Raw genomic sequence first — 13,728 nt, 5'->3', positions numbered from 1 at the left:
CAATCATTTCAGATTTTTTCCTTTCAGGTAACAGTGCATAATCCAGAGAATCAAAGCTACTTGATAGCATATAAAGATTCACAACTCATTGTTTCATCAGCTAAGTAAGTTTTTCTGAAATATTGTGCTTTTTATTTAATGCATTTGGATTGACCGTAAGGAAATATGATTGTATCACCTTCGTCTGTTGAGTTCTGTGAAACAGAAGCAGCACAGTATAGTACAAAAGTTAGGGGTACAGATTCTGGAGCCAGATGGCTGAGTGTGGACCCAGCTTCATAACTTGAGCCCTGCACCCTGGGCACGTCACTTACTTGCTGCAAGTTCTTCAGAGGGGGGTTAATAATTATATCTGCTTACCTAAGGTGGCGGTCTCAATAAAAAGAATATGCATGTTATTTTAAATTTTGTGTAACATTTTAACAATGTATATTAAATAATATCTATATATAAAATACATTTTTAATCTTGAGAATCCTTGGATGCAGCTGATAACTTGTGTGCCTGCCAGGAGACATGTCAGCCAAATGACCTCATGTCATTTGCTGTATGGTTTGCTCTAATGTTCATGAAATATTTAATACCCATCTATACACAGTTATTTATTATGTAATATTAATATAAATAATACTCTACCTTTTTAAGAGCATGTATTCTGAATGAAAAACATCTACATGAAATTCAGAAGTGTCCAGTGTTAGTTAGCTCTTAAAAATTTTGCCTTGTTTGGAGAGGGGTTGTGGTAAGTCTGTTGTATTGGAGAGACTGGTAAAGTGGGGAACAATTATAGATAGGTATAACTTTCTGTACGGAGTTTATAATTTTAACTTTGCCTAGAAAAATTTGAATTACCAAGTTTTCTCAAAACAAAATTTAACCGCTAGTGTGATATCAGGCATACTTAGTACATGATTGAATAGTTAATACATTAGAACTTTGGGAATAGAAAAGAAATAATTTGGCAGCATTTATGACAGATTTAAAACATTAAGGCCCAACTAAGTAGAAATTCTTATTTAGCATAATAATTACATTTTGTTTTATCTTAAGAGCATTACAGCATTGTGAAGAATTGATTCAGCAGTATAATCGTGCTGAGAATAGCATATGCTTACCTGACAGTAAGCCTCCACCTCAGCAGAATGTAACTAACCACGTGGGCAAAGCAGTGGAAGACTGCATGAGGGCCGTCATCGGGGTGCTGCTCAATTTAACCAACGACAATGGTAAAGCATGTTCTCTATAGACAGTCTCATTGAAGGCTGCGTGTATAGTGCATGGAAAAACAAGTTACTCCCTTTGTTCTTTTCTCTTGACATGGTGTTCTTTTCTCTTGACATGGTGTTCTTTTTTAATTGCCGTACTTGTAATTCACTTATTCAGGTATACATTTAACTGCTTTTTAGAAGTTGATATTTTTAGAACAAGTATGGTAGCTTGGCTTGGAAATACTACAGTCAACAATATATTTCAGTAAAGAAACAGCTATAGATTTCTAACTCTTAATATAGCAGTGTTTATAAATATCAGTTGTTAATGTCATAAAGAAAAATGAGTAACAATGTTCACATGCTTTTCATTTCCTGTGTCAGAGTGGGGCAGCACCAAAACAGGAGAACAAGATGGCTTGATTGGCACAGCGATGAACTGTGTGCTTCAGGTTCCAAAGTACCTACCTCAGGAGCAGAGATTTGACATTCGAGTGCTGGTAAGTCAGTGACGGTTTCAGAAATGAGCACTTGATTTATTAAGGTGATAAAAACTTCGTCTTAGTTTTGGAGTAAGAACCAATTGTTTGGTATATTATGGGTTCAATAGATTCCTGATGAACATACCTCTTATTATACAAACCAGAGCCATGAAGGGCCCTGTGTAAAAATAAAAAATATGAGAACCAATAGTGGTGATTTTAAAAAAGTGGTGAAACTATTTTTGGGAAGACCTTTATCTTACCTACTGGTTTTTAACCATTTTGTAGATGGTAGAACACTGAATAGGTTTCTAGCTGCCAATAAAAGTTATATATAGTGTGTTCATTTGCTTTTAATTCTCACCTGTGGTAATATGCATGTTTTAATTTTTGTAGGGCTTAGGTCTTCTGATAAATCTAGTAGAGTATAGTGCTCGGAATCGGCACTGTCTTGTCAACATGGAAACAGCGTGTTCTTTTGATTCTTCCTTCTGTAGTGGAGAAGGAGATGATAGTTTAAGGATTGCTGGACAAGTTCATGCTGTTCAGGCTTTAGTGCAGGTAAGCAGCAACTTACAGCACACTGAACACCTTCAGTGTGTTGCATCTGGCCAGTTTCTCTATCAGTTGTACCTTCTCTCTCCCTGCCCTGCCCCTTCCCCACTCCCACTCTCACCAGGTGCGTGACGGGTACACTGGGTTAGAATGAATACCCTTGCTTTGCTCTGCTGACTGTCTTCAACTGCTGTGATCACTCCTTAGGCATTGTTAGCGACAAGCAGAAACAAGGCATATTTGTTTATGAATCAAAAACAGATTTTTAATAACAAATTAGGAATCAAGCTCCAGCCCCATCCCATCTAGCTTAAGTCCTCCTGCATTTATTTGCTGTGTGATCTGTGCCCAGGACTGCGTGCAGCTAAATATCGGCCCTTACTTTTCAAAGTATGTCTATAGAGTGATTTCCTGGGTTAGGAATTACCAGAATATGTACATTAAAAACCGCTGTTGTCCTCAACTCACCCCACCCCAGTCACTAAATACACGTTCCCTCTCCCTGCCATTTATAAAACTTCCCCAAAAAAACTGTATGTGAATTCTTGTGTCTTGACAGTGTTGGGCATTACAGTTTTTATTTTTTGCCAGTCTCTTAGGTTCTTAGCTGCCTTTGTCGTTTCCTTAAATGACAGTTTGCATATGTTACAAAGTGATAATAAACCATCCTTTTTGTTGTTTTGGAATACTTTGCTAACGTCATAATCATTTTGGCCTTTTTGAAACTGATAATGCTTGAACTTGTGTCTTCAAAAAGTAATCCACAACAACTTGATATTTTCCTGAATCATAACTTGGAGCCCATCATTCTTGTTTTCAAACATTTTGGTCTCAAAACTTCTTTATACTCTTAAAAATTATTGAGGATTCCAGAGAACCTTGGTTTATGTGTGCTCTGTCTTTCCATATTTAGTGAATTGGAAATCAAAACAGAAAATTGTAAAACATGGGCACTCATTCCATTAGCCATTAGAGCAATAATATAATTGAATGGCATGTAGATACTGAAAAACTCTAGTCATAAGAGAATGAAAGAAGTCAGTTGACCTCTTAATATCATTATGAATGCAATTGTAACTTCACAGACTCCCTGAAAGGAACTTGGGGACCCCCTAGGGATCCTACCAATTTCACGAAATACTGCTTTATATAAAACTTAAATTTTATTGTCTTGAGCATATTAAATTTTACATACCACTCTTCTATATACTAAGCAAATCTTTGACATCTGCTTGACATTTGATTTTCAGCAAGTTGTCTTTAGTAACTTGGGGTTTTTCCCAAATCATCAGTATATTAAATGCTTTCTGTATGTTCAGCACTGTACCAGCACAGGGAAAATAAAGTAAGTCGAGCAAAAGAGGTTAGTGTATTCCCTTTTGACTTAGAGTTTTCAGTGTGTTCTTCCATTGACAATTGTACTTCCATTTTTAATAATATTAGTTGTGATCCAGTTCTGGATCTTTCTCTGAGACCTTTTGATTTTTACTTTTACTGGTTCTTGTTTATCTCTTTAAATTTCTTTTAAAGAAGCCATGTTGCTTTTACCCAATGTATGTAGTTTTATTCGGTGTCCTTTCTTCCTTTCAGTGAATTTATCCAGTCTTGCTTAGGTTTAAAAAATATTTCTTTAAATCAAGTTTGTATTTTTTGTGTGAATTTCCTGTCAGTATTATCCAAATGGCAGGAAAGCGTTGAGATTTTCATTCTTAGAAACAGAATGCCTGCATCATTAGTAGACGCACTTAATTTATTGATTAAATTCCCACAGCATTTACTTGTACTTTTGTTTTGGCCTTCACGAGGATGTAGACAAAGATGTTAGAGCAAGGGCTTTTATTGATACTTAACGTTTCTATCAGACAGTATGTTTTCTAGGCTTAGTGATGTTTAAAAGCAAACAGAACCTTATATTTGGGTACATACATGTTGGTTGGTGAGCTCTCTTTAATGATCTTCAAAAATAATTTGTATCAGCTATTCCTTGAGCGAGAGCGAGCAGCCCAGTTGGCAGAAAGTAAAACAGATGAGCTGATCAAAGATGCTCCCACCACTCAGCATGACAAGAGTGGAGAGTGGCAAGAAACAAGTGGAGAAATACAGTGGGTGTCAACCGAAAAGACCGACGGGACGGAAGAGAAGCAGAAGAAGGAAGAAGATGATGAAGAACTTGACCTCAATAAAGGTATATTTATTTTGACTGGTGTATTCACATAGAAAATAATGGCTTATTTTTTCTCCAGAATGTACTTTTAATTCGTGTGTTGTCGTCACCTTTTATTGAAACTATTATTTTATGGCCTCTGTAGTTCGGTGCGGACGAGCTTTGACATTTCAGTGCTTGTAGGAGTTCTTTGCTGGCTTCCTGGCTGTGAGGAAGGCCTGTGTACGGCGTGGGAAAGGTCTGCCTTGCCTTCCCCAGCCAGCCGTTCTTTATTCATCTGTAAAGAGAACTGGCTGAACAGTATGATCCCTAAAGATTTTCACAGTTTTGAGATTCTTTTATCAGCTTCACTTTATAAACTGAGATCTATTGTCATAAATTACAGTAATGGTTCTCAAATGGTACGTAGTCGGTGGCAAACACAGTGAGGAATACACTGATGGTGATGTCTTCACTAATCAAACATTATCTTCTGTTGTCAGGAACTGTGATACTTGATCTACTATTTATGCAAGTTCTGCACACTAGCCATTTCCAACTTCATGTCATTCAAGTCATGACATTTAAGTACCATGTTTAGCTTCCCCCAGCTAGGGAGCAAGCGCCAACAGTGTTTGATTCTGCGTCTCCCCTCTCTTATGCCCGCTGCTCCCTAGATCTAGTGTCATTCTCATATTTTAAGAAGTCGCTTTCATTTTCTCATTTACTAAGTTTTGATGTTTCCTTTGGCATGATATTTTTGGTTGCTTAGCAGTCTTTTTTGATAGCTTTATTTGGGATAAGTATTAGCTTGTGAAGGCTGCCATAACAAAGTCCGTAGACTGAGTGGCTTAAACAACAAAATTTATTTCCTCACAGTTCTGGAGGCTGTAAGTCCAAAATCAAGATGTCTTCAGGGATGGTGTCTTCTGAAGTCTTTCTTTTTGGCTTATAGATGACTACCATCTCTCTGTGTCTTTACATGGTGTTCCCTCTCTGTGTGTCTTTGTTCTAATCTCTTCTTATGAGGGCAGCAGGTCAGATTAGATTAGGGCCCACCCTAACGACCTCATTTAAATTAGCTACCATTTTAATTAAATACCCTATCTCCAAGTGCAGTCATATCCTGATATACTGGGGGTTAGTAGCTCAGCATATGAATTAGGAGGCAGGTGGATACAATTCTGTCCCATAACAAGATAAATTCACCCTATTAAAGTAGTTTTCAGTATATTCACAAGGTTGTGCTATCATCACCACGGTCTAACTTCAGAACATTTTGACCCCCAAAAGAAACCCCATACCCATGAGCAGCCATCACCCCCTGTTCTCCCCTCCCCTAGCTACTGGAATCTACTAGTCTGCTTCTGTCTCTGGATTTGCCTATTCTGAACTTTCATATAAGTGGAATAATACAATGTGTGGTACCACTGTGAGTGGCTTCTTTCACTTAGCCTAATGTTTTCAGTGTTCGTCCATGTGTCAGTACTTAATTCATTTTTTATAGCCAAATTATATTCTACTGTATGTGTATACTACGTTTTGTTTAATCATCAATTGATGGGCATTTGGGTTTGTGTCTACCTTTGGTTGTTATGAATAATGCTGCTGTGAACATCTCCTGTACAGGTTATCGTGTGAATACATTTTCAGTTCTTTTGGGTATGTACCCAAGTGTGGAATTGCTGGATTGTTTGTTAACTCTGTTTAACATTTTAAGGAACTGCCAAATTGTTTTCCAAAGTGGCTGCATTATTTTACATTCCTACCAGCAACATACAAGATTTCCAGTTTATCTGTATCTTACAGTTATTTGTCTCTTGTGAAGGTATATGTCACTTGATTTGCAGTTCCCTAATGAATAAATGATGTTGAGCATCTTTTCACATGCTTAGTGCTCATTTACATATCTTCTTTGGAGAAATATCCATTCAAATTCCCATATTTTAAATTGGGTTGTCTTTTTGTTGTACAAATTCTTTATGTATTCTATAGATACCTGACCTTGATCAGGTATATGATTTGCAGTTACATTCTGAGGGTTGTCGTTGCACTTTCTTGATGGTATCTTTTGAAACACAAAAGTTTTAAATTTGATGAAGTCCACTTTATTTTTTTTGCCACTTGTGGTTTTGGTGTTGTATCTGAGAAATGATTTCCTAACCCAAGGTCACAAAGATTTAGTCTATGTTTTCTTCTAAGAGTTTTATGGTTTTAACTGTTATATCAAGGTTCATCTTCCACTTGAGTTATTTTTGTTAATTTGTATGGATAGCCCATTTTCCTAGCACCATTTATCAATGTTGAACAGTTTTATAGAAAAGATAATGAACGGAGTTGGGTTTTATCATTGGATGTGCTGTGAACATGTTTTGTTTGAATGCCCGCAGCCCTTCAGCACGCTGGCAAACACATGGAGGATTGCATCGTGGCCTCGTACACAGCGCTGCTCCTCGGCTGCCTCTGCCAGGAGAGTCCAGTAAGTAGTGGCTCGGTGTGTGTGTCTTAAAAAGATTCCATGTGACACCTTGATACCATTATCTAATTAACTTATTTGTTACTTTATTTTTTCCTGCCATGTTATAAACTTTCAAATAATTTGGTGAACTTTTTAAAGGTACATTCCAAAGTGAGAGTATGTTAGGGTTAATGAGACAGTTCTTGACTAGTGGGTGACGAATCGATTCACGTGCCTTTGGGTGAAGTAAAGGAAAGCATAATATAAAATCTGTGTTCCGCTGGCTTAAGATGGACAAGTGTCGCCTCAGTGACATCAGGGACTCCGCTAATTTCTGTCTTGAAGCTGCTGTCCTCTGCATGGTGTCTTGTCCTGCCAGCTCTGCTCGTACCCCGTGCTGGCTCTAGCTGCGTGGCTCATCTTGTTAAATAATGTCCAGCAGAAGAAGGCGGCCTCTTCCGGTATATTTCTTTTTAAGAGCAATGTTCTTTTTGTCCTCGGACCCCTCCACATCCACTACACCAAGTAGACTTCCCTCATCTTGGCCAGCATCAGCTCACATGCTTTGGTTTGAACTACTCACTGGCCAAGAAAAGGGGGTTACTCTGTGAGATTTAGATCATTGAGATTTAACTACAAGAAGTATGAGTGTCCAGATAATTGGTCTGTTAGTACAGAAGTGGACAGTTCTGGCTTTTGGGACAGTCTGCTTTAAAACTGGGGACGTGGATTTTTTTTTTTAAGGGAAAGGTCCAGTAGAAGAGCGAATTTTTAAAAAGAAAGGGACATTTTTTTGTCCTTAGTTTCAAGGGCATTCAGGAGGCAGTGGAAAGGTTGGCTTCTCTTTTCTGAAGCTAGAGAATTGGAAGAAAAGAGCACAATAATATGAAAGGCTTTACAAGGAGAGGCACTCATGCTGTGCCTCTGTCCACCCACCCACACGTCTTCATTTTTGCTGTGGAGTTTTTGTATTGCTTTCTTTTTTCTGTATCCATTTGTGCTGTGTACTTCTCTGATTCTTTCTCGTCCATCTCGTCCGTGTTTACATTGTGGTGAAGCCCCCATCTAAGCACACACACTTCATTGTCACCCTTGCTGCCATTGCTGCTTTCAGGATCAAGAGCAACATGCCCATCACAGCTCTGGGCCCCACAAGATCTTTATTCCCTCTCTGGGAATCTCTTCAGCTCAGCCCTTTGCCTTATTAAAACCGAGAGATTTCTAAGGGCAAATGAGAAACACATCCGGCAAAGGGAAGAGGCAGGTCTTCCCTCGGCATCCCAAAAAACAATGGGCGCACTGTTTAAAGATTTGAGAGTATTCTGATTTGTGCTCCTGAGTTTCATTCATGTTCTTTCTTAAATAATGGTTCTTGAAATGAACTTGTTTTATTACCGCAAGTGGTTTATCTTGGAGCATCTTTCCCATGTTAATAAATTGCTATTCATTTATATCTTAGCTCTATCAAGAGATGTGGTCTCGGGCCGGCCCCGTGGCTCAGGTGGTTGGAGCTCCACGCTCCTAACTCCGAAGGCTGCCGGTTCGATTCCCACATGGGCCAGTGGGCTCTCAACCACAAGGTTGCTGGTTCAGCTCCTTGAGTCCCACAGGGGTGGTGGGCAGCCCCCCCTGCAACTAAGATTGAACACGGCACCTTGAGCTGAGCTGCCGCTGAGCTCCCGGATGGCTCAGTGGGTTGGAGCGCGTCCTCAACCACAAGGTTGCTGGTTCAACTCCCTCAAGGGATGGTGGGCTAGGCCCCCTGCAACTAGAAACGGCAACTGGACCTGGAGCTGAGCTGTGCCCTCCACAACTAAGATGGAAAGGACAACAACTTGACTTGGAAAAAAGGCCTGGAAGTACACACTGTTCCCCAATAAAGTCCTGTTCCCCTTCCCCAATAAAATCTTTAAAAAAAAAAACAAAAACCAAAAAAGAGATAGAGATATGGTCTCTGTTTTATGGGGAAAATTGTGAATTCATAGAGCCCTGGTGTCTTTGTTGCCTTGGGGATCATTATGATTAACCCCCAAAAGCTAGCTGATACTACCAAATGTGAAGGCAGTTCGTTTGCCCCATGTGTAAGTGGGAGACGAGAAAGCAGGTGGTGTGTATAGTAAATGCTTAGGAAGCCCACGAGTCATGGTGTCATTTTCCCTTGCCCACCGAGCACCTGTGCGTGCAGTGGTCAGTGTCCTTGCTGGTCTTCCTGTCCTTCCTGCGCTCTTGGCTCCCCAATCCTGCAATTGTGCACACTGCCACCATAGCTGTCTTCCGTCAGAGCACATCAGATCACATAACTCTTCTCTTACCAGGCTTCCTCGGCTCACCATCACTTAGGGAATGATGGTGATGACTTTTGTTTACTGCTGCAAGACCCCAAACTTAAAACGGCTTCTGCAGTTCCTAAATCTGTCATACCCCTGAGTACTTTCTCTCAATTTCCCTAACGGGCCATGCTGTTTCACACTGTTTCTTCTTGTACCTACTTCACGACTCTTGCCACCACTGTACTGTCATACCGCTTCCCTGGAAATTGATTAAAGACATTCTAAAGCTTTCCTTTAACTCTGAAGTTACCATAGCCATTCCCCTTATATTCTCCACTTCACTATACTTTTTAAACATTTTCTAAAATCTCTTTAAGATCCATTACCCAGTAGGAGTATGTTTTCACTCCGGGTCCCAAAGTGTGGCTTTTGGTGGGGAGGTTCACTTAGAATATAGTCATTGATGTCGCATACCTTAGCGCATGGCTACTTTAGCAACGTTTTTATTAGATCTTTTCTGAATCTATTTGTACCATTATTTTGCTTGTTTATAATTTTGAAAGTACTCTTCCTTTTGAAAAAAAGAGGGAGAGAGGGAACTGGTGGCAAATTTCCTAAAAGAGAGTAATGTAGCCTCTCCTTTCCTGCCCCATCAACAAAACTCAAGTCGGAGGCATGCCTACCTTGGCACCCCCCCGGGCCCCAACATATCTTCTGTTCTTTTTTACTACAGGTTCTGTTTATATGGAACCTTCTTAGAGGAGCTTTTCCTTTCGTTCTTTATGAACCTGTAAAGCATTTTAAAACATACTGAAATAGAAAAGTTTTTAAAGCAGGTCATATATTTTTCTTGTAACAACAGACTAGTTTGTAGTTTGGCTGTTTCTTGTTAACAATGAAGGGAAACACCTTTCCTGGCGTGCTGACATTCTCCTTGTAGATAGTCTAGATTAATTACCTTTGGAAAGCCTTTGGAAAGGTCTAGTTAATTCCTAGCCTACATAGTTAGTTGAATTCACCTGTTGAACATGAAGAATTTTCTTTGATCTTTTTCTTTTTATTCCATTAAGCATTCTGAGGTGTAACATTTTAAGTCTGCATTCTTTCCCCTCCTCTCCCAACACCCCCCAAACACACACACACACACAGCGCAGCACATTTATTACTTGAGGCATTTTTCTGGGCATTTACAAAAGTAAGCATGTACACATGTTTTTTTTGTAGCCTTTGTGAGCTTTACTTTTTTCCTTTCTCTGGATAGGATAGGGTAGGGAATGGGGACACACGCGAGCAGAGCTGAAGAGTGTAGAAAGGAAATTGCTTGCATATTAATCAAGAAGGATCTTGTAGAGGTTTGAAACAGGACATGGGCCAAAGCCAGCAACACAGTGCAAGGTGCAGGCTCGCATTTTCTGCCACGTGATCAGTATTTCTTATATCTGTTTCCTCAGATCAATGTGACCACCGTGCGGGAGTATCTGCCAGAAGGGGACTTTTCAATAATGACAGAGATGCTCAAAAAATTCCTGAGCTTCATGAATCTTACTGTAAGTAGCTTCTATCGCGGCTTCTGTTTTTTTTTTTAAATATCCATACTGACAGTAGAAGTAAGACTATGGCCATAGTGAGTGGGAATGGAAAAGGGGTTCTCCTAGTAACTGTGCTGTTTCGAAGATAATTGTTACTATGGCCAAATAAATTGATAACTCTTGTCAAAGCCCCAATGTAATCTCCGTGTTTTGATTCATAGTGTTCAGTTTAGTAAAGCTAAAGAATTTAAGCTTTGATCTAAAACTTTTTAAAAATTTGTAAGTTATTAACTGTTACCTCTCCTTCCCCCCTCCAGTGTGCTGTTGGAACCACAGGCCAGAAATCTATCTCTCGAGTGATCGAGTACTTGGAACACTGCTAGCTGCTTTCCCTTTGCTTCAGGTGCTCGGTAATGTGGAGCTCTTCTCAGACAGAGAAAAGTCATGAAAGAAGTCCTTGAAGATACACCCAGAACGTCATCAGTATCATTCACATTTGGATTTTTAAGGCCTCCTGATTTCTTCGTCATGCATTCTGCATTTGCTAAATGACAGTTACTACATCAATCTGCAACTATCAAAAATGAGGGAAAAGGTTCAGGCTGTTAATTCCATGCAGTATTTAAATACACTTTCTTTGGCAGAGTTTATCCTCTCCCCCTGTGTTCTTGCTTTATTCTGGGCAAGTTTTAAGGGGGAAATTTGTGCTGCTGTTAGTGCAACTGCTGTGTATGTTGAGCCACTGTTGTCATGCCAGCCAGGTGCAAAGGCAGCTTAGCTACTGAGGTATTGAATGTTCTGAGGACATTCTAGACAACAGCTTAGTTCCTTTTTCAGGCTCATTTGCTTTTGCTTTTTTGTTGAATGATTCCAATCGTAAATAAAGCTTTTAATAATTTTGTGAATTTTTTTTGTTGTTGTTCCCTGAACTACTGTCTATGTTTAAAATTAGATGGAATCCAAAGACACAAGGGATTAATAGCATATTTTTTTATTCTTGATTTGATTTGGGTTGTCGAACTATTTTTCACTTTTCAGACCACCACCATGACCATGTTCATTATGATACCATAATGCATCATAGCTATAGGTGCAAGAAAACAAATAACTGTTAGAGGGACTATTATATAAGACGATGTACCCGCTAAAGGATGAAGCAAAATAGACAAACCCAGGGTAGTTTACGCTTAATACTAGGGGATGCTCTTGAAACACTATTAAGTTTTGAGGGAGGACTCTAGATATATTTTCTAATGCTCAGTACAATAAATATAAGGAAGCTAAAACACCAATGTGGAATTCATGTTTCCAGATAACGTGTATATTCTTCTAAAGAGTGACAGGATCAAATGCATAAACGCAAAGCCTTAAATTGCTGGTGTAGAAAAGATCCATTTTTTCATTCAGATCCTTAGTTCATAGAGTAGTGTGTTGTTTGGAAAACAGTCATGGAACACACAAAACATTTTATATGTGTAATTTCACAACATTGCGAATTTTTCTTGTGTTATTGTTCAAACCACTGGTTATACATTTTTTTCTTCTTCAATTGATTGGGCCTGAATACAGGCTTTCCAGAGATCGATTTCATTAATACTTTTAAATACCTTCCAGGTAGTTATATCATGTTTCTTCATTGGATTTGTAAAACTTGAAGCCATAAAAATATTAGTTTGGTGTGTACTGGGGAAAATAGCTAAAAGTCTAATTTTTACTCATTCAGACTTTGTTATTTCCTTGTATAAAGTGACAAATCGGGGCTCTTGTATCAGTGCCAGCTGTAATGTTTTTTAATGCAGTGGCTGCCTTTTAATGTCTTCCTATTTTTGATAATGCAGATTGTTGGGAAATCTATAAGGAAGTAACTGGTTCCAGGCAAATTGTTTTCTTCTTCCCCTACCCACCCTGACCCTACCCATCACCTTTTGAGAGCATAGTATGCCAGTGTAACTTGGGAAAGATTGAGGTTGTATTGGCCCTGAGTATAAAAGCTAGCTTAGCAAGCTATTTTAAAAGCATATCAGTAAATGAAATACATAAAATTGAATTAGATATATTTTGTTTATTTTAAAATACATTGATATTTATTAATCATTGGATTTAGGAAAAGGAACAGATGTTTGGTAAAACTGACTTGGGCAGGTGGTAAGAAATATTATAAAACATTTGGATAAGAACAATCAGGGCGAACTACATTTTTCTGTTACACTGGTAATCATTTGAGAATTGATTTACCTCAGTGTTTAACAGTTTTTTGTTTTGTTATTTAAATAATAACTAATTGTCAAGCACTGATAGAGATGCAGGTTTTGGTGGGGGGTGGTGGGGGAGAAATCACCTCACCAACTGCAGTGCATTTGTGTGTTTTTAACCCTCAGAGAACTCTGCATTTTAGGGTACTTGAGGCTGACTTACAAATTAAAGTTTTAAAGTAACCTTTTTTTCCATTGTAAATAGTTCTGTAAATACTACCCATTGGAAATTAGAACAGTAGAGTACTTTTCTGAATCCAATCTTTATTTTATACAGTATTTCTCAGCTGTGATCTTTGGAGCAAAAGCCAACGGCAGGAAAAAAAATAGTTTGTACCAGTTTCATGAAGTATGTCTTTGGGTTTTTGTAAATAATTTTAACTCAAATAAAATTGCTACTTTCAATACACATGTTGTCTTTAACATAAATCTGTTTCAACTGTTGGAGGAAGACATCTCGTGAACTTGACATAGCCGACTAATGGGAAGCAATGTGAATTTCACACTTTCAACATTCACATAAAAATAATTTATGTTAAATGTTATATATGTCTCCATGTTTTTAATAGTACTCATCTGAATATAATGTCAACTCTCTAACTCAGGTTTTCTGGTTGTGTAGTTAGGTCCTTGGTGTGTTTATTAAGTTGCTTTAGTCTTTTTGCCTCTGAATATGACTCAAGGCCTCTGCTTTTGAATTTTTACAGTTGCTTTTGAGTTTTTTCAGTTTCTTGTCAGTCTTGACGTTTCCCGCATTTACCCAAAGTGGATTCTTCAAGCTCTCCTCACTACATGTAACCACAAAACTACAATGAAGGACCTCTCCTGAGA

General features: G+C 38.6%; 1 protein-coding gene across 2 annotated transcripts in view; it reads left to right on the top strand.

The window, feature by feature from the left end:
* Positions 1 to 13,306, top strand: part of WAPL (WAPL cohesin release factor) — an 80,020-nt gene extending 66,714 nt beyond the window's left edge. For both annotated transcript variants that reach the window (XM_019716127.3, XM_019716128.3), the window contains exons 12-19: positions 28 to 104; positions 1,051 to 1,226; positions 1,593 to 1,708; positions 2,087 to 2,251; positions 4,223 to 4,430; positions 6,779 to 6,867; positions 10,568 to 10,663; positions 10,963 to 13,306. In XM_019716127.3, the coding sequence (XP_019571686.2) occupies positions 28 to 104; positions 1,051 to 1,226; positions 1,593 to 1,708; positions 2,087 to 2,251; positions 4,223 to 4,430; positions 6,779 to 6,867; positions 10,568 to 10,663; positions 10,963 to 11,028 (993 nt within the window). In that variant the 3' untranslated portion in view covers positions 11,029 to 13,306. The remainder of the gene's footprint in view (positions 1 to 27; positions 105 to 1,050; positions 1,227 to 1,592; positions 1,709 to 2,086; positions 2,252 to 4,222; positions 4,431 to 6,778; positions 6,868 to 10,567; positions 10,664 to 10,962) is intronic.
* Positions 13,307 to 13,728: the final 422 nt, after the last annotated feature.

This window comes from Rhinolophus sinicus, chromosome 15 (genome assembly GCF_057876585.1).
Source record: "Rhinolophus sinicus isolate RSI-liver-muscle chromosome 15, RSI-T2T, whole genome shotgun sequence".
NCBI lineage: Eukaryota > Metazoa > Chordata > Mammalia > Chiroptera > Rhinolophidae > Rhinolophus > Rhinolophus sinicus.
This window is presented reverse-complemented; position numbering and strand designations above follow the sequence as displayed.